Below are 19,890 nucleotides of genomic sequence, written 5' to 3'. Positions count from 1 at the left end.
AACTTTAGCGGGTGCAAATGGTGTTAAGAGCAGGATAATATATGGCTGCCCCAATAGCAAAATAGAAAAATGTGACCCATGGAGTCAGGATTTTGAAAATGCACTAATATGTGGCCTGCAGCTCAAGATTCTAGAAATACCAAAGTGGAAAAAAATGCACAATAACTTGAACTGTGGAGTCAGGATTCTGAACAATGCAGAAAAAATGGTCCATCGTTAAAGATTCTGAAAAACACATAAAACTGTGACTAAGAAATTGGGTTTCCAAAAAAATGCAAAAAAGGTGACCCATGTGTCAAGATTCAGAGTGGTACAGATTGTGAACACAATATGGTCTGCTGGAATTGCATGCAGATGAGAAGAAACGCACCACAAGAGAAGCAAATTTGCTGTATCCCTAAAAGCCTGCAAATAAATACTTGGTGGTGATAATGGGCAATACAGTGGTATTTTGGGTTACATACACTTCAGGTTACAGATGCTTCAGGTTACAGACTCCGCTAACCCAGAAATAGTACCTTGGGTTAAGAACTTTGCTTCAGGATGAGAACAGAAATCGTGCTCCGGCAGCATGGCGGCAGCGGGAGGCCCCATTAGTTAAAGTGGTGCTTCAGTTTCAGGTTAAGAACAGACTTCCAGAACGAATTAAGTTCTTAACCCGAGGTACCACTGTAATTAACAGTAGCAGAACTGTAAGTAGTGCTAGGAATAGTGCACAAGGAGTTCTGGCAAGCCAGTCTAAAGAACAAGAATCAATTATGGGATTCTCACAAGTGGAGAGGACAGGCCAAGCTCAGATAGGTTTATGAACAATTTTACTTAACTAATTGATTTTGTGCTTGGGAATTGTGGAAAACAAGTGACTGGGTGAGTTACTGCAAAGCCCATCCCTAATCACCCGCTGAAGACTCATTTGCTTTTACAGGTCTTTGTAAAGGCAGGGATAGGTAACCTTTACTCAGCCTGAGGGTCTCATTGTCCGATGGCCCCTTCTAGGGTCCACATGCCAGGGCTGAGGCGATCATAAATGGAGCAACAGATGTGACTCCTACCTTTGTACATTAGATTACATTCCAGCCACACAAAAGCCAGACGTTTCTGCACACCACTTTCTCCAGTTTCTCCAGCTTTGAGACAATCTGTTTCATGAGCATTCATCTTGATTTGCTTGTGGGGAGATTAGTCAACATCATATCAAACAAATGTCATCTCACACTTTCTAGTACACATCGCCGTCTCTTTTCTTATCGCCCAAAGTCCTGTCTGTGCTGGGAAGTTGGTTTGTTTCGTAAGAGCTCTGCATTAGCTTGAATTGTACAGCCCAGGTTTGCTGGGATGTGATTAAATCTCACCTGAAAATAATGATGGTGTAGGAGGTGTGCCCTCCATCCTGACGAGTGTGTGCTTCCAAATTGAATTCAAAATTAAGGCTACTGAATTCAAAATTAAGGCTAATTGGTATGGCTTGAAATCAGAACAACATCTTTGGCAATACATTCATCTTTACCACTGATATTCAGCCCATTAATAACAATTTAAAATTTGACCAAATCTCAAGATCTCTCTTGATTTCATTCCATAATTTCTCATAATTATCCTTGCATAAATTCAAAATTTTCACTGATAAATTCACCTCCAGATATTTAACTTTTTTCACAGAAACCAGGCCTGTCTTCTCTTGAAGGGTTTTTCTCTCTTCATAACCTTATATCTTCTGAGGCAGGTGCCATTCTGGATGCTGTGGCCTAAACCACTGAGCCTCTTGAACTTGCCAATCAAAAGGTCGGCAACTTGAATCCCAGCGATAGGGTAAGCTCCTGTTGCTCCATCCCAGCTCCTGCCAACTTGGCAGTTCGAAAGCATGCCAATGCAAGTAGATAAATAGGTACTGCTGTGACAGGAAGGTAAATGGTGTTTCTGTGTACTCTGGCTTCTGTCATGGTGTCCCATTGCACCAGAAACGGTATAGTCATGCTGGCCACATAACCAGGAAAGCTGTCTGTGGACAAACACTGGCTTCCATGGCCTGAAAGCGAGATAAGCGCCTCAACCCCATAGTCGCCTTTGACTGGACTCAACCATCCAGGGGTCAGTTACCTTTACTTTTTTACCTATTTTGGAACATGCCATGCTTAAAGTGGCCTGCTACATGTTGCCGAAAAAGAGGACAAAAGAGGGCATAATTTGAAATTATTATTAATTTGCATAGCCTAATTTATATGTTGAGATGCAGATTTAGAAATAATTACTGTCATTTAAACAGAAATACAACAGATTATACCAGAGTGCAAAACAAGACTGTGCCCAGGTGACCTGGGTGCTGGCCTGCTCAGTCTACTGTTGTTGTTGTTGTTTAGTCGTGTCCAACTCTTCGTGACCCCCTGGGCCAGAGCACGCCAGGCACTCCTGTCTTCCAGTCTACTGTTAGGTGCTGTTAACTGCTGATGGGCAACTTCATGTTGCCTGCTCTCCCTTCTTAAGATTCATTGGGTGGTGTCCAGTGCTAGTTCTACTCAGAGTAAACCCATTGAAGTTAACAAACACCATGAAGTTAGGTTCATTCATTTCAATAAGTCTACTCTTGAGTAGAACTTAGCTGGACACACAACCCTAATTTTTTTTTTTACCACAAGTGGTTCGCAAACTTTCCCCACCATGGACCACGTGAAAATGGTTGAAGACCCCAGAGGACCACTTCACGATTTTTCTGCTTGCTGCAACAACTGTAATGCACTGTGCTAGATGCTGTGCGATTTTTGATTGCAATGTTATTGGTTCTCTTCTTCTTTGTATTGCAGTATGATGTGAATTCTGTAGAATTCATATTGTAAATGTTCTTCACAGACATGCCTGGGGTCACCTGGATGAAGTTTGTGAACCTCTGCTTGGAAACCCCTGGAACAGAAAATACCTTCAAACAGAGGCCTTCATATGCACTTTGTTTTGGGTTTTTGAAATATTTTTTATTGGGTTTTTGATAATTTTATACATATAAAACATAACCATTTCAAACATTAAAATACAAGGTTCTTTTAACCTTTGGACCTCCTTCCCTCCCTCCATGGGTTCCATGTTTAAGTTTAAAATTGCTGCATCTTTTACCATTATCCATCTATTTTATAATCACAATTACCATAAGTAATTACACATTACAAGTACCATTACATCCCTGCCAAAGGTTTTAACTGTTTACAGTGGTCTTTTAAATAAACTACAAATTTACTCCAGTCTTTAGAAAATACTTGATCTTCCTGGTTTCGGATCTTCCCCGTCAGTTTCGCCATCTTCGCATACTCCTACCAGTTTCATCTGCCATTCTTCTTTTGTTGGTATTTCTCCTTCCTTCCATCTCTGGGCTAGTAGCATTCTTGCTGCTGTTGTTGCATACATAACAAGTCTTATCTTCTCTTGGTAACTCTTCACCTATTATACCTAGTAAGAATGCTCCTGGTTTTTTTAAACAAATGTATTTTTAAACATTTTCTTTAGTTCATTATATATCATTTCCCAGAAAGCCTTTACCAATGTACATGTCCACCACATCTGGTAAAAAGTACCCTCCTTCTCTTTACATTTCCAACACAATTTGAACTTGTTTTGTACATTTTTACTCAGTTTTACTCAGTGTTAGATACCAATCATATGCACTTTGAACACATGTTGTGGTTAATTTTATCCCATATTGGACTGTGTGTATGATAATTGGAAAATACTGGAGGTGAAATCTATATAGAAAGAATGAGCCCCACCCGGATTCTCCCACTACTCCAATGCCGGGGGGGGGGTGTCAATCTCACCACTAGTTCCTCTTGACAATTTTATTGTGAATAAAATTAGCCTGCTACATTGCTGTCATAGTCTGTTTTTTAATAGCTGGGGATCTGTTCACCTAGCAGCTCCCCTGAGTGAAACCCCTCCCGTTCATTAGGAATGGTATGATCCATGCAAATCACTCCTCCAGCTGCAGTGAGAAAGGGAGTCATTCTCCTTCTGACTGAACAGAGAGAGGAAAGCAGCAAAGAGACAAGTCAGTGGTTGACAGATTGGGTGAGAACAGATCCACCAATGGTTCTCCGAATCCCTCTGCGTAGAAGTGCCAGCTTCACCCCAGACCACCAGTCTGGGGTGGAGGCACCCACTCCTTCGCCACTCAAAGTGGAAGCCAATGTGGTGGTCCTTGGAGCAGACAGCGTGGGAAAATCAGGTGAGTTCTGTCACTGGGAGAAAGTAAACGAAAGGTGAGCCAAACGATGGAAACCTGGAAACTTGATGCTGCGAAACACCCCCTCAAAGACAGAAACCCTCTATTTTGGGGACTTCTCAACTTGATCTTCATGCAAAACTTAAATTTAACGTGTGGAGAGTTCTCTTTTGCCTTTCACAAAAGGTAGCTAGGGTGGAAATCAACTCAGCAATGTTTTGTGAGTTCGATATTTACAGTACACAAGAAAAGTTGCATGATCCACTATGATCCATTTGTATGAGCCAATTGATAACCTATCATCAGATTTGCTAAATGATATGAAGTGTAGAGGGAAGATTGCAGTATTTCACAGCTCACTCAAATGTCTTTTTTAAAATTATTTTTTGTTTCTTAACTCTTTCGCAGTATATATTTCCAGTGAACTTCTGTGCATGTTTGCTCAGAAGTAGATCCTGCTGATTTCAATGGGACTTACTCTCAAGTAGACGTACAAATGATTGCAGCCTTACTTTAAAGAAACTCAAATCTGAAGCATAATGATTGCATCCATACATGAAATATATTCTATAATTTGTCAATAGCTGCATCTTTTTTTGTGTGAGTTTTTGCATACTAACTTGGATGTTAATTGAGGCATTGCTAGCAAATGGCCTGTAGGCAAACAAAGTGACCATCTTGTCGTAGCTAAGCAGGCTTGAGTCTGGTTAATGCCTGGATGGGTGACTGTGTGGGAATTATATTTATGTCACCTTGGGTTCTATGGTGGAAGAAAGGTGAAGCAGAAATGTAAGAAATAAAGAAAAAATAACAGCCCAGTCATATGCTCCCCAAGTGTTACGGAACTCGGTATGAAGGAAATTCCACAAAAATTCAATTGAACTTAGAAATAAGGCTGTTATCCTGAATACAATTATTAGGGAGCAAGCTCCACAGAATGCAGTGAGCTGTTATGCATGTAACTCTAAACCAAACCATGGTTTAGTGCAAATGCACAAGTGTGAAGGTTCCCAGAAAGAAGATCGTGTGTGCTCCTTGCCCATTTCTCCTCCTTCTGCATTTATGTGAGCAAAGCCATAATTTGGCTTACTGTATCATTTGAGCTGCGATTCTTGATTTGTCTCCTCCAAACAGTGAGCTGCAAACGAATGAACAAACCTTAGCTATAAATGGTCTGTCTAGAATGAGACAAACCACAAGCTCGGGTTCAAATGGAAAGCTAAACCAAACCATGGCTTAGGCCCAGGTCGTATGGTGGCAACAATACCAGGAGAGGAGTTCCGCAGGTTGCAATTCTCCTCATGTGTTCATGCTAAGCCATGGTTTGGCACAGCATTACATGCAAACCAGCTCAGTGGAACTAAACATGATTGGGATTGTGCTATAATTATAGATGTTTACAGGGGTAGCGACCTACAACTGTGCAAACATCTTTAATTGGAAATGGCCATAAGCACATAGTTATAAACCATGTGCAAAATTATGCTTTCGGCTCTGTAAAACTTAATATTTTCTCCTCGGGGGAAAAAAATAGCTGTCAGATCAGCTACAAATCCGGCAAACTTAATTTTGATAACTTTCATATTTGCAGGTTTGAGTTTGTGTCTGGGGTGGTGTGGTTTTGTTTTGTTTTTCTGAGAATAGAACAAAGGTCCTCCCCCCCCCCATCTCAATATCTGTCCTACATAACAGTTACAACTCCCACTCTTTTTCACAGCTTTGACAGTGCGCTTTCTCACTAGAAGGTTCATCGGGGAATATGGAGACATGGGTGAGTGTCATAATTGCATCATTGCATGGACAGATTTGTGCCTGTTAATTTCATGTCACCCTTGGGGAGGCCGGATGGTTGAAAAAACAAGAAAAAAATCCCAATTGCAAAAATGGATGCTGTGCAAAGGGCTGGGTGGTTTCCTTCTGCTGTGAAATGTGGAGCAGGAAGGGATGGGTAGATCGGAATACCATCCAGTGAGGGGATTCTATGAAAAACCAGTGCCAGCATATGGGATTCTCAGGCAGCTGCCAGAGTCTGTCTCTGCGCTGATGCCTGCTTCTCCAAACCTGAAACCAGCCCTGGGACCTCCGTGCTCTAGTGCGTCTGCTTTGCATGCAGAAAGTTCTAGGTTCAATCTCCTGACATCTCTAGGTAGGGCTTGGACACCCTAGTCCAGGGGGTCAGCAACCTTTTTCAGCTGTGGGCTGGTCCACCGTCCCTCGAACCATGTGGAGGGCCAGACTATATTTTGAAAAAAAATAATGAACGAATTCCAGTGCCCACAAGTAACCCAGAGATGCATTTTAAATAAAAGCACACATTCTGCTCATGTAAAAACACCAGGCAGGCTCCACAAATAACCCAGAGATGCATTTTAAATAAAAGGACACATTCTACTCATGTAAAAACACACTGATTTTTGGACCGTCCACAGGCCTGATTTAGAAGGCGATTGGGCCGGATCTGGCCGGATCTGAACGTAATTCATTCCGGAAGCCCATTCAGCTTCCGAAATGTTTGACAACCGAGGCACAGCTTCCGATTGGCTGCAAGAACTTCCTGCACTCAAGCGGAAGCCGTGTCAGATGTTCAGCTTCCAAAAACATTAGAAAACCTGAACAATTACTTCCATGTTTTTGTCGTTTGGGAGCCAAAACGTTCCAAAATGGAGGTGTTTGGGAACTGAGGTTTGGCTGTATAAAGTTGCCACTAAAGAGGAAGGAGAAATCTTGGTTCCTAGAATTGTTGAGTTAGAAGGTACCCTGAGGATTATCTCGCCCAACCGCCTGCAGTGCAGGAATATGCCGCTGTCCCATACAGGGATCGAAACTGTATAAAACTTTTCAGTTCTCGTTTCTTGCTTTACGAGGCTGCCAGTTGCTAACACCTGGAGAGGTTGGAAAGGGAGTGGCAGAGGAGCAGACACAGAGAGGGGAAGCAAGAGAACAGAACTATCGGGAGTGGCTTTTTGGCAAACCTGAACTGTATGCTTTTCCCCCACCCAGAATCTATCTACACCCACACTTTGGCAGCGGAAGGCAGAGAGATCCTCTTCCACATCTGGGATTTCCCTTGCTCGCAGGTGAGGGGGTTATCCTACACTATCACCGATCAGAAGGTTGGCGTTTCAAATCCCTGCAATGGGGTGAGCTCCCGTTGCTCTGTCCCAGCTCCTGCGAGCCTAGCGGTTTGAAAGCACGCCAGTGCAAGTAGATAAACAGGTACCGCTGTGGCGGGAAGGTAAGCAGTGTTTCCGTGTGCTCTGGTTTCTGTCACGGTGTTCCATTGCACCAGAAGCAGTTTAGTCCTGCTGGTCACATGACCCAGAAAGCTGTCTGTGGACAAATGCCAGCTCTCTCGACCTGAAAGCAAGATGAGTGCTGCAATCCCATAGTCACCTTTGACTGGACTTAACCATCCACACTATCACCTTCATTCAACTTCCAGTACTTATACTCCACCTTTGAACAGCTATGACAAAAGGTTGACAAGAGATTCATGGGCAGTACCCTGATTGTGGGGGGTGGGGATTTTTTTTTTATTATAAGAAAGTAAACTATTTAAAACAAATGCAAAGCGAGCAACAGTTAAGAATATAAATATTCCCAGTTGTTCTCAGTTAGTTCCCAAAGGTCTGGCAGATGATCAGTACCTATAAATTACAAGCTTTGTGCCAAATTCATCTGTGTGTGTGTGTGTGTGTGTGTGTGTGTGTGTGTGTAAAACTCAACTTTCTAAGGCCCCATCTGCCCTCTTATATCACTTTAAACAGCCGTGGCTTTCCACGAAGAATTCTGGGAACTATCGTTTGTTAAGGGTGCTGAGAGTTGTTCCCCTTCATGGAGCTACAATTCCCCGAGTGGTTTAACAATCAATCCCTCTTCCCAGGGAGCTCAGGGAGTTATTGCTCTACAAGGGGAATAGGAGTCTCCTCTTGACGAGAGTGCAGCAAGTTTAAAAGCCGTGTGTGAGACTGTTGCACAGGATTAGTCTCTTGAGAAGTACCTGACTACCGTAATTATGGGAATTCCGGCCAATGGCGTTTGTTTCTTGACTTGAGCTGATATGGTATCTCAACCAAACTGAGGATATGATTCTATGGTGCTCCTCTGAAAGACCAGCCTTGTTAATGTTATTTTATTGCATCTCTTGGGTTCTCAACTTATTTGTCATCTGATTAAATTAGATTATATTTTAGTCACATGAGCTTCAGTCAATAACTGAATAAATCTGCATATGTGAAAAACAATAATTGTGATGAAGAAGATATGATTATTATTATTTCTCTCATATTGGGTTGGGAGGGCTCAATATGTTGCTGCAACTCCCATCATTCCTGACCATTGGCAATCCTGCTTGAGGCTGAGTCCAACAGCATTGCAGAACTCCAGGTTCTCCAATCCAACTTAGAAGATACATCTTTCCTTCTCTCTCCCTGCCAAGGGAATGCTTTATATTTGCAGACCAACTGTTTAATAAGGGCATTGTTTTTATCAATAAAAAAGAGCAACCAATCAATAGACTAAACATGGGAACCCTTACATTTTCCTTCCTTTTCAGGAGCGGACAGATGAGAGTTCTTCTGAGGACAAACGCATCCAGTGGGCTGATGGCTTTGTCTTGGTCTACAGCATCTGTGACCGAGCCAGCTTTAACAGTGTGCAACCCAAAATCCAGTTCATCAAGGCAGCCAAGGAAGGACCAGCCCAGGAGAAAGTGCCCATTGTCATTGTGGGCAACAAACGAGACTTGCACCACCGGCGCACGGTCTCCAGCGAGGAGGGCAGGCTCCTGGCTCTCTCCTTAGACTGTGAGTTCTATGAGGTGTCAGCTGCAGAGGCCTACCACGGGGCCCTCGTGGTCTTCAACAGCCTGGCGGAACGCATCTGCGAGGCCAAACTGGCCGTGAAAAAGGGCACTGGCATCCGCAGCATCGTGAAGAGCGTGTCTGCTGTGTTTGCCCGGAAGAGAACAGACTCCATGTGAGACATGGTGGAAGATGGTCCACCAGGGCGAACAGGGTACTGCCCCACCAACCTCAGTCTGCCGTCAGCCAGCTCCCGCCTGCCTGCCTTCTTATGTACGACCCATCAGTACAGGCTCAGACTGTCAGTGGCTGTGGCGCCACCTACTGTTGGTCTCCTTGCCTTCTGCCCTACCAGTCCCAATGGGGACCCACCACCACTAGTGAGATGGACTGAGAATATGAGAAACACTGTGGCATCCAGCCTTCACTGCCTGGAGTAGGGTATCTCATTCTTCTAACCCTGCTCCAGAGGCAGGAGTCTCCAGGGCAATGCAACTCAATAGGCAATAAAGTGATTCCTTGTGGTGTTGAAATACAAGAGGTGCCAGGCTGCCCTTAAGGGGGGATGAATGTTCCCTTCCCCCTGAACTTTCACACAGTAGGAATTGGATCAGGGGCAGCTAGTTTCTTGCCCAAGACCCTTGATTTAAACTGGGGGGGGGGGTCCTGCATTTCAATCTCCTATATTGATGCACGAGAGCTGCTATAAAACCTTGGTTTTTGCACAGGGCCATATCTCTAGACCAACCTTTCTCAACCTTGGATTCCAGATGTTGTTGGACCACAACTCCTGTCATTCCTAGCCAGCATGGCCAGCATTCAGGGATGATGTGGGAGCCCCTGAGAACCCAAGGTTCAAAAAAGGCTGTTTTGGACCGATGGCTGAAAGAGACGACGGTTGCATCCACACCATATTTTTAATTCACATTTAAAGCGTGCCCTCACCCTGCAAAGAATACTGGCAACTGTAGTTTGTTAGGGGTATTGGGAATTGTAGCTTTTTGAGACGGGGCAACGGCAGCTCCCATTATTATTTGGGAGGGGGCCATAAAGATGCTTTAGATGTGTGGATGCAACCGTCCTACATCTTCATTTTACATCCCATGGCACAGATGGGAATTTCACTCAATGCATGGGATTGCAAATCTCATTGTCAGCTCTGGAATAGGAATAACACTGTACAGAGCTATTTTACATGGAGTCACCCACCTGGCCCAGTACATCCTAATTTGGCTTGCTGGCAACAACTCTTACCGAGGATTCCCCAGGTCTGCTACCCAAGAGCCTTTAACTGGAGAGGCCAGGGATTCAGGTGACTTCAGCACGGTCACCTCTGGTGGTCCTTCCTCTGCACAGGTGGCCCCCAACAGACTTATCAGGACTGCTGCAGGCCCTGGGGCAGGGGTTGGGTGTGCCCCGACATTTTAATTTCCGGTCGTGCCCCCGAGCAACGTTATGGGGCATTGTGGGAAATTAAAACCCAGCTGCGGTCTCCAACACTGGTGGGGCTGCTTGGTGATGCTGGACCTGAACAGTAGACCCTGGGACTTTATTCATGCAAAGCATTCCCATCTCTTAAGCTCAGTGGAGGCTGAATGGGGCAAGCTTATATGGTATGATCTTAGCCTCTCCCTGTACACGTTGCTGTCGAGTCCTCGCTCCTCCCGCCTTGGTAACAGCAGCTTGGAAGAAGCATACTGTCAGCTGCGTGTTCTGAGCAAAGAGGCAAGAATCTTTGCCAAGTCTTCCTCCAGCCTCCGGTTCTGTCTTGCTTGCTTTCGACTTGACTGCTTTACTGCTGAGCTGCAGCGATGTGAGTAGGTGCCTGGAACTCCATGTCCTAATCAGCCACCCCTCCCTCCCGATCCGTTGGCTGGCACCAGGCAGCTGCTGTTCTTAAAGTGATGTACAGCACACGCCTGTGCAAAGGGAGACATGGCTTCCTTCCAGAGCCTTGTGTGGGTGTGGTAGGTCTTAAATAGCCCGATCCCAGAGAGGAGCTGGAGCTTGTCTTCTGCTGGAAAATTGTCCCCGGGGCCCCTAAGAAGCGATGGAAAGTGCAAGGAATTGGGAGCAGTCGACTCCTCTGGCAGAGAAAGGAGGTTGCAAGGAGATGATATGCCCTTTCACCCCAGATGCACAGGTTGGGTTGGGCAGTGGCTGTTCAGTGCAGAGGGAGACGCATTTGATATGCGCTGTTAAAAGCAATCCTTTGCAGGCAAAGGAAACCAGTCCCCAGTTAGCAGCCTAGTGGAGAGAAGTTACAAGGTCTACCTGCAGTTGGTTTCTTTGGAATGAGATCGCGGTATACATGGTGTTGAACTTCAGCTCCCATCAGCTCCATGGCCGGTCATCAAGAATTGGAGCTTTTGTCCAGCAGTACCTTGGGGTGTGTGTGCAGGATTCTCCACTTCTTTTCTAGTGTTGCAGCCTACAACTGTCATTTCCACAAAGCATAGCCACTTCCTGAATATATGAGTGTAATTTCAAGTCACTACCATGTGCTCCTCTTTCTACGGTGAGCTGAGAAGGCTGAGTGTGTAAATAAGATGGATGTGGCTGTTTCTAGACTCATTTCTGTGCTGGTACTTTGCTTTTGTGCACAAGGGAGTAAAATAAACACAAATGCACCTCTTGTTCAGGCAGTTTTGGGGTCATTTTTTGTTCTCAACAGGGTGAGGGAAAGGGAACATTCCTGGAGCCAGCTGACAAGGGGCAGGGCAGCTGTCATACTGCCCAGAAAATGGGCAGAGAACAAGATGTTTATTTGTTTACCTGGATTTCTGTTTTTGTCCATGCTAGAAGAAGGAATACGCTGTAGGGCAGGGATGGGGAACCCAATTGTGGCCCTCTAGGTTCTCTATCTGGCCCTTGAGATTCTCCCCCTCCTAAGACCACATGATCACAACCTCCTTGGATGTTTTTGTACTCTGGTACATGCCTGGATGAGGGATGCGGGTGGCGCTGTGGGTTAAACCACAGAGCTTAGGGCTTGCCGATCAGAAGGTCGGCAGTTCAAATCCCCGCAATGGGGTGAGCTCCCCTTGCTCGGTCCCTGCCCCTGCCAACCTAGCAGTTCGAAAGCATCTCAAAGTGCAAGTAGATAAATAGGTACCACTCCGGCAGGAAGGTAAACGGCGTTTCCGTGTGCTGCTCTGGTTCGCCAGAAACGGCTTAGTCATGTTGGCCACATGACCCGGAAAGCTGTCTGCGGACAAACGCCAGCTCCCTCGGCCAGTAAAGCGAGATGAGCGCGCAACCCCAGAGTCGGTCACAACTGGACCTAATGCTCAGGGGCCCGTTTACCCTTACCTTTACATGCCTGGATGAAAGATAAGAGAGGGTTGTGTGTAGTAATCAGCCTCCTACATAATGGTAAAATGGTAACACTGACATTTGGTCTCCTCCCACTTTTGCCTCTGCCCCCCACTGGCATGAGGCCCCTGGAAGGTTGCATAAGAGCTAAAGTGGCTCCAGGTTGAAAAAAGGCTCCCTGCTGTAGAATTAAACTACACGAGGGAGGGGAGCAGGAGGGGCTCTTCACCAGCTTGACTCACCTCTGCCTCTTGGCCTCCCTCTTCCCCTGCTTCAGCTTCTGCCTCTTGAGTCTGGACTGCTCTCTAGCATGGACTCACCCCCACTCACTAAGCCCTGTTGCCTATTCAGCTTCTGACACCAACTCCTCCCATTCTTCTCTCTTTTCTTCCTCTGACCACTCATCCTCATCCCACCACCGATCCCCAGGCTCTGAGCCTGCTTCCTTGGGGGTTCCCCAACCGGTTTCTCCCACCATTCCTCTGCATCCGAGCAGTCCATCACACTGGCTCATGCATGTCGCACAGGTATACTATAGTATTGCGCAACAAACTTTCCCCCCAAAGCTAATTGCAGTAAGGAAAGTGACAGGAAAATGCACTGGAACCTGTGGGACAACGCGTGCTTTGACGCAATGCCATCTAACCTCTCCACAAACAAATCAGAGTGAATGTTCAATAAGTAGCCAACATTTGATCTCCCTTTGAGTGTATCAGGATGAATGCTCAAGGACAACTCATCTGGAAGTGCCTCCTGTCTTCAACTCTGTCCCCCTCCCTTGCTGCAGAACTCCCAGAGATATGAGGTCTGCTTCTGCTACTGTGATTCCAGGCAGGAATGTTCCCTGTTTTGCCCGCTTGTTTTCATCAGCACCCGTCGCTTTGCTAAGGTGGCTGTTTATATAGCTTTCCGCTTCTCCCTGGATAAACTGTTCTTTCCAGTCACTGACCACATACTAGGTGAGCCCTGGCTTAGATCAGAGCGAAGAAGACCTGCCAGGCACGTGTACACAAACACAACACACGCTTTGCTGCTGTAACAGTAAGTTTGTGCCAGATGCTGAAGATCCCCTTATTCAGAAATTAAAAATGGTTTTAGATGCAACATCACTTGTAGGTGGTTTCCAAAGCAAAGCAACGATATGCTGAGAGATCAAAACAACCCAAATTATGTGATGCATCATTCTGTCAGCCCTTTAAAATCACTGTGAGTCAGAAATAGGGATGGATGAAGCTGTCCATTCAATTCCCCTCCCCCCCCCGCCTCATATTCCTATTTACAATCAAACCTTGGTTGATGAACGCCTTACGACTTGAACGTTTTGGCTTCCGAACTCAGCAAACTCAGAATTGAGTGTTCCGGTTTGCGAACGTTCTTTGGAACCCAAACACCCGACCCGTTTTCCGCAGCTTCCGATTGGCTGCAGGAGCTGGCTGCAGCCAATCAGAAGCCATGCCTTGGTTTCCGAACATTTTGGAAGTCGAACGGACTTCCAGAACAGATTCCGTTCAACGTCCAAGGTACCACTGTGTGTGTGTATTCGTATTCTCTTGCATCTTTTGCTAAGGATTTTTTTCTTTGTTTTCTTTATCTCACTCTTCTCTCATTCTCTTTCCCCCTTATTTCTAGCATCTTTTTCTCTTCTTTGTTTATCTCCAACTTTACTCTGGGAGCCAGTGTGGTGTAGTGGTTAAGAGTGGTAGTCTCGTAATCTAGTGAACCGGGTTTGCTTCCCCGCTCCTCCACATGCAGCTGCTGGGTGACCTTGGGCCAGTCACACTTCTCTGAAGTCTCTCAGCCTCACTCACCTCACAGAGTGTTTGTTGTGGTGGAGGAAGGGAAAGGAGAATGTTAGCCGCTTTGAGACTCCTTCGGGTAGTGATAAAGCGGGATATCAAATCCAAACTCTTCTTCTTATGGGAAATGTTTTAATAACAACAGCGACAACTACCAGCCGTTTGTCTTCCTTGGGCTTGCTGTGCTCAGGATGCTCTTTTAGTGTCACATTTGTCCAACTTTACAGGGGACAGTCTTCTTTTTGAAAGACTCTTCTATTTGAAAGGGTGACCACATACTGAACCATCAGAAGGGAGAAGAGGCAGCGCCAGATTTAGGGCAGTGTGCATGGTTCCCCCATACAGGGCACCGAGCTGAGGGGGCACAGAATGGAAGGCAAGAGGGAGGAGGGTATGAAAATAAATATATATATTTGGGGAGGGGTGCCAAATTTTGTTCTTGCTCAAAGCAACATATTACGAAAGTCCACCTGAAGCAGCGTCTCCACCCCCATTATTCAGCCCAGACACTGAGGTCCAGCTCCGAGGAATTGAACAGGTGACTTTTCCTCTCATACACTGATGGGAAAAAGCTGTATCAGTCGGATTTCCATTTGTCACAAAGCCACAGAAGGCAGCAGCCTCCTAGTAGGTGAAAGATTGGTAGCCCCAGCGGAGACAGCTTTCCGACTTATCTCATGAAATCTGGGAGAAGCCAGTAATTAGATCAAGCAGAAACCTCACATAGATGTCGGCAGTTATTATTTATTCCAGTTCGAGTGTTCCTTCCTCGCTGCTGCTGCTCCTGCTGCTGCTGCTGCCATCAAGTGACCTGCTGGCTCCAAAGGTTTAGATGCTAATTTTTCTGCCAGGACCATGCAAAGCACAAATCAGCTCTATTTATAGGCATGGAGACAGGAAAGTGCAACACGGCAACTCAGAGATTCAAAAGCTGTATAACAGACTGGACAGAATGCGCACAATGTTAGAACGTGTTATTTAATAGTGTCCACTTACACATAACTAAAAGAAATGAGAATGGCAACAGTACAATTTGCACATGCTAAAGGGCATGATACAAACTGAGAAATAAATACTATAATTTAAATAGGAAAAACAATACATCTCACCGTAGTCAGAAAGGCAGCCAAGAGGTAACTTCCTCCTTCAAGACTCCCCCAATCCCTTCCTATGTATTTTTAAACCTTATTTGAATGTATTCCCTATTTAAAGGGCAGTTTGGTCCAAGTCTAGGGATGCGGGTGGTGCTGTGGGTTAAACCACAGAGCCTAGGACTTGCCGAACAGAAGGTCGGTGGTTCGAATCCCCGCGACGGGGTGAGCTCCCGTTGCTCAGTCCCTACTCCTGCCAACCTAGCAATTTGAAAGCATGTCAAAGTGCAAGTAGATAAATAGGTACCGCTCCGGCGGGAAGGTAAACGGCGTTTCCGTGCACTGCTCTGGTATGCCAGAAGCGGCTTAGTCATGCTGGCCACATAACCCGAAAGCTGTACGCCAGCTCCCTCGGCCAATAAAGCGAGATGAGCACCGCAACCCCAGAGTCAGTCACGAATGGACCTAATGGTCAGGGGTCCCTTTACCTTTACCTTGGTCCAAGTCTGGTCTAAAGTACCCTTTAAACAGGGACATTTTCAAATAAAGGATAGTGCTTTGAAAAATAGGATACATAGCTACCATACTAACCTGTTGATATTCTTTCTTGGACTTTTGAGGAATGTACTGCATTCCCCAAAAGTCCAAGCATTGGCTTTTCTGCGCTGCATAAATAGGAGTATAGCATCTAGATCAATGGAAGTAATAGTGCCACTGTATTCTGCTCTGGTCAGACCTCACCTGGAGTACTGTGTCCAATTCTGGGCACCACAGTTCAAGAAGGACAATGACAAACTGGAACGTGTCCAGAGGAGGGCAACCAAAATGGTCAAAGGCCTGGAAATGATGCCTTATGAGGAACGGCTAAGGGAGCTGGGCATTTTTAGCCTGGAGAAGAGGAGGTTAAGGGGTGATATGATAGCCATGTTCAAATATATAAAAGGATGTCACATAGAGGAGGGAGAAAGGTTGTTTTCTGCTGCTCCAGAGAAGCGGACATGGAGCAATGGTTCCAAACTACAAGAAAAAAGATTCCACCTAAACATTAGGAAGAACTTCCTGACAGTAAGAGCTGTTCGACAGTGGAATTTGCTGCCAAGGAGTGTGGTGGAGTCTCCTTCTTTGGAGGTCTTTAAGCAGAGGCTTGACGACCATATGTCAGGAGTGCTCTGATGGTGTTTCCTGCTTGGCAGGGGGTTGGACTCGATGGCCCTTGTGGTCTCTTCCAACTCTATGATTCTATGATTCTATACTGCATACTTCCCTGAGTCCAACCAAGAAATAATTTACCTGTACTAGACCATTTGCCTGGAAGTCTTACATAGATCGAGACTGGCATTTTTATGCCTTTCTTGGCAGCTTGATGTGCTCCAAATTTCTGTCTGCCTGGGGGCTAATAGAACACTGAAAGAGGGCAATTAATAGGTTTTTTAAAAGTGACAATCCTACTGGCTTTTAGATTTGTTCTGCCCCCCACCACCGCTTCTTCTCCTACTCCAAAGGGTTGCCAGAGTACAGCCCGGAGACATGCAGTATATTTACCTTGACATTCCCAAAGGCAGAGGCCACAGCATCTCCCACACATCAACCCTGTATCCTGCCTGTTGTGTGGCATCTCTGAATTTCTGCTCATTACAGCAAGTGTGTGCATGTAGGGGAGTGGCAGGATAACAGTTAAAGAGAAATTCCAGCTGGCAAGGATTCATAAAGCTGGAGAAGGACTTGTTGGCTTGGTGCAGAAAGTCTACAGCACGAACCTGTGGCCTCCCAGATGTTGCTTAACTACAATTCTCTTTTATAAATATTTTTATTAAATTTTACATAACAAATTTCAGTTTAAATACATCATTCACCATCACATTTAGGATTCTCAGAATCCCTTGACTTCCCACCGCCTTTCCCTGGTTTCCCCTTTTCCTTCAGCTTATCCTATTTTCTCTATCTTGTTAGAAATATTATTAACCATTTTTCCATTGTATTTTGTACCTTACAAGTATTACTCTAATCCTGCCAAAGTTTTTAGTTGTTTACAGTGTTCTCTTAAATACATTATAATGTCTTCCCATTCTTTCTTGAATTTTTTCTCTTCCTGGTCTATGATTTTCCCAGTCAATTCCGCCATTTTGACATAGTCCATCATCTCCATCAGTCACTCCTCTCTGGCAGTGGTGTAGCAAGGTCAGGTGGTACGCGGTGTGGAAAATTTCTTGTCACCCCCCCCACACACACATTGAAATGATTAAAAGAAGGAAAAATAAGATATAGTTGCAAGTGCAAATTTCTTATTATAATAAATAATAAATTTTATTTATATCCCGCCATCTCCAGCCGAAGCCGGGCTCAGGGCGGCTAACAATAAAATAATACAACATTCTAAAATCATTTCATTATAAAATTAATTCAAACCATTGGGCTAGAGTTCTGTGAAGATTGCCAAAGGAGGGAGTCAGGCTGTGCCCTGGCCAAAGGCCTGGTGGAACAACTCTGTCTTGCAGGCCCTGCGGAAAGATGTCAAGTGCCGCAGGGCCCTAGTCTCTTGTGTCAGAGCGTTCCACCAGATCGGAGCCACAGCCGAAAAAGCCCTGGCTCTGGTTGAGGCCAGCCTAACTTCTCTGTGGCCTGGGACCTTCAAGATGTTTTTGTTTGAAGACCGTAAATTCCTCTGTGGGACATACCAGGAGAGGCGGTCCCATAGGTACGAGGGTCCTAGGCTGTATAGGGCTTTAAAGGTTAAAACCAGCACCTTAAACCTGATCCTGTACTCCACCAGGAGCCAGTGCAGCTAGTATAGCACTGGGTGAATGTGATCTCGCAGTGAGGACCCCGTAAGGAGTCTCGCCACGGCATTCTGCACCCACTGGAGTTTCTGGAGCAGTCTCAAGGGCAGCCCCACATAGAGCGAGTTACAATAATCCAGTCTGGAGGTGACCGTCGCGTGGATCACAGTGGCTAGGTCAGGGAGAGAGAGATAAGGAGCCAACTGCTTAGCTTGGTGGAGATGAAAAAATCCCGCCTTTGTTATAGCTGCAATCTGCACCTCCATGGAAAGGGAGGTGTCGAAGATTACACCCAAACTCTTAACGGACGGTGCTGGCACTAATTGCACCCCTGCAAGAGATGGCTCAGGCACGCTGCAGGCCCCGTGGTGTGACTCCCAGTACCCCCCTGCCTCACCTAGCTATGCCTCTGCCTTCATGCTCACCTGTGTGGATCACCAAACTCTTTCCCCTCAGTTCCCTGAGCCCTCCCCCCATTGCTCTTGCTCCCTACCATAGGAGCCAGTGGCTGGACTGTGGCTGGACGTATGCTGATGGTGGCGAGAGGAATGCAGCCTGCTTATGGAGAAGGGAAGAAATGCGGCTGGATGGTGGGTTTATGGCTTTCTGCAGAGATTCAAAAGCCGCTTTTTAGGGCAACGAGCCTCCAAAAGCGGCTTCCACCATGCAGTCATAAAACCCAGAGCAACGCAGACCCAGCAAAAAGTATTAACTCACTCGAAGATGATGGATTTTTTCGAGCTAGCCAACCTAACCGGTAGAGTCCGTGACCAGAAGGAGGAGGAGTATCAGGAAGAATGGACAAAATTTAACGATTATTTAGTTAAATTTGTTAAGTTAAACTAATTGGAAATGCTTGCAGGTATCAGATTGTCTTAGGAATTTATGCTAGTTAAGTGATGTTTAATATGTTTAATTTTGAAATGAGAAGATATAAGGATGTTAAATGATTACGTTAAGTTTATAAGAACTCTGATTTGGAAAACCGTTAAAAGGATATGCATTGAAATTCAACCAAGGGAAAGCGAGGAAGTCATTTAACAACGTTAATAAGTGCAATTTTAATAAGGTTATGATTTATGTTTGTTTGTTTGTTTGTTTGTCTGTTTGTTTATAATTTTGTGAAAATCAATAAAAAAAATTGGGGGGGGGGGAGTATTAACTCACTCCCACACCGCCCTCGACAATACCAGAAAAGCCCTCGTGGAAACCTGTCCCAAGCAGCCTCAGCCCATTTCAACCCAATCAAGCCTTGGAAACCTTCCAGGCGGCTGACACCTGTCAGGAAGATCCCCACCAGCCCTCTTGGCCTCCAGGGGGAGCCTCGCTTTCTTCCCAGCTGGCTGCGCTGGGACTCTCCCGGTTCCGTGAAGACTTACTGTACCAAAGCGAGCAGGTAAGGAAGATGGAGAGGAGTGGGCTGTCAAAGGCTACTAGCCATAAAGGCTGTGCTCTGCCTGCAAAGTTGGAGGCAGCAATGCTTCTGGTTTTTGGAAATCACTCGAGGGGAGAGTGCTCCTGCAGTGGTGTAGGAAGGGGCATGCGGCAGTGGCGTAGCGTGGGTTGTCAGCAGCCGGGGCAAGGCAAGTAATTTGTGCCCCCTAACCCGTGGATTTTAGTAGGGGCAGAGAGCTGCGAGTGCGAATGCGCCCCCCCAGATGTTGCGCCCGGTGCGGCCGGCCCCCCCTGCACCTCCCATGCTACGCCACTGGCATGCGGTGGGTGAGGGAGTCATTTTTTGTCTCCCCCCTCAGTGATGACACCCAAGGCTGCCCGCACCCCTCTTCCTATGCCACTGCTCAAGAGTGTAGGACCTGACCCAAGTTACAAGAAAGGATGTTTTGACTAAACACCAGGAAGAACTTTCTGACTGAAAGAGCTGCTCAACAGTGGAACAGAATAAGAGAA

At 45.8% G+C, this 19,890-nt stretch overlaps 1 protein-coding gene and 1 long non-coding RNA gene across 2 annotated transcripts in view; both read left to right on the top strand.

Moving 5' to 3' along the window:
* The first annotated feature begins 3,973 nt into the window (after window positions 1-3,973).
* Window positions 3,974-11,648, top strand: LOC310831746 (ras-related and estrogen-regulated growth inhibitor-like protein). The gene is made up of 4 exons (XM_083712914.1): window positions 3,974-4,204; window positions 5,919-5,972; window positions 7,202-7,278; window positions 8,757-11,648. Exons 1-4 carry the CDS (start codon window positions 4,066-4,068, stop codon window positions 9,180-9,182), a joined length of 696 nt encoding a protein of 231 aa, XP_083569040.1. The 5' UTR covers window positions 3,974-4,065; the 3' UTR covers window positions 9,183-11,648.
* A 7,988-nt stretch (window positions 11,649-19,636) lies between these two features.
* LOC310831850 overlaps window positions 19,637-19,890 on the top strand; it is a 65,573-nt gene continuing 65,319 nt past the window's right edge. Inside the window, exon 1 of the long non-coding RNA XR_014558024.1 lies at window positions 19,637-19,700. This is a non-coding gene — a long non-coding RNA (uncharacterized lncRNA). The remainder of the gene's footprint in view (window positions 19,701-19,890) is intronic.

This window comes from Podarcis gaigeae (genome assembly GCF_964106915.1).
Source record: "Podarcis gaigeae genome assembly, chromosome: 14".
NCBI lineage: Eukaryota > Metazoa > Chordata > Lepidosauria > Squamata > Lacertidae > Podarcis > Podarcis gaigeae.
This window is presented reverse-complemented; position numbering and strand designations above follow the sequence as displayed.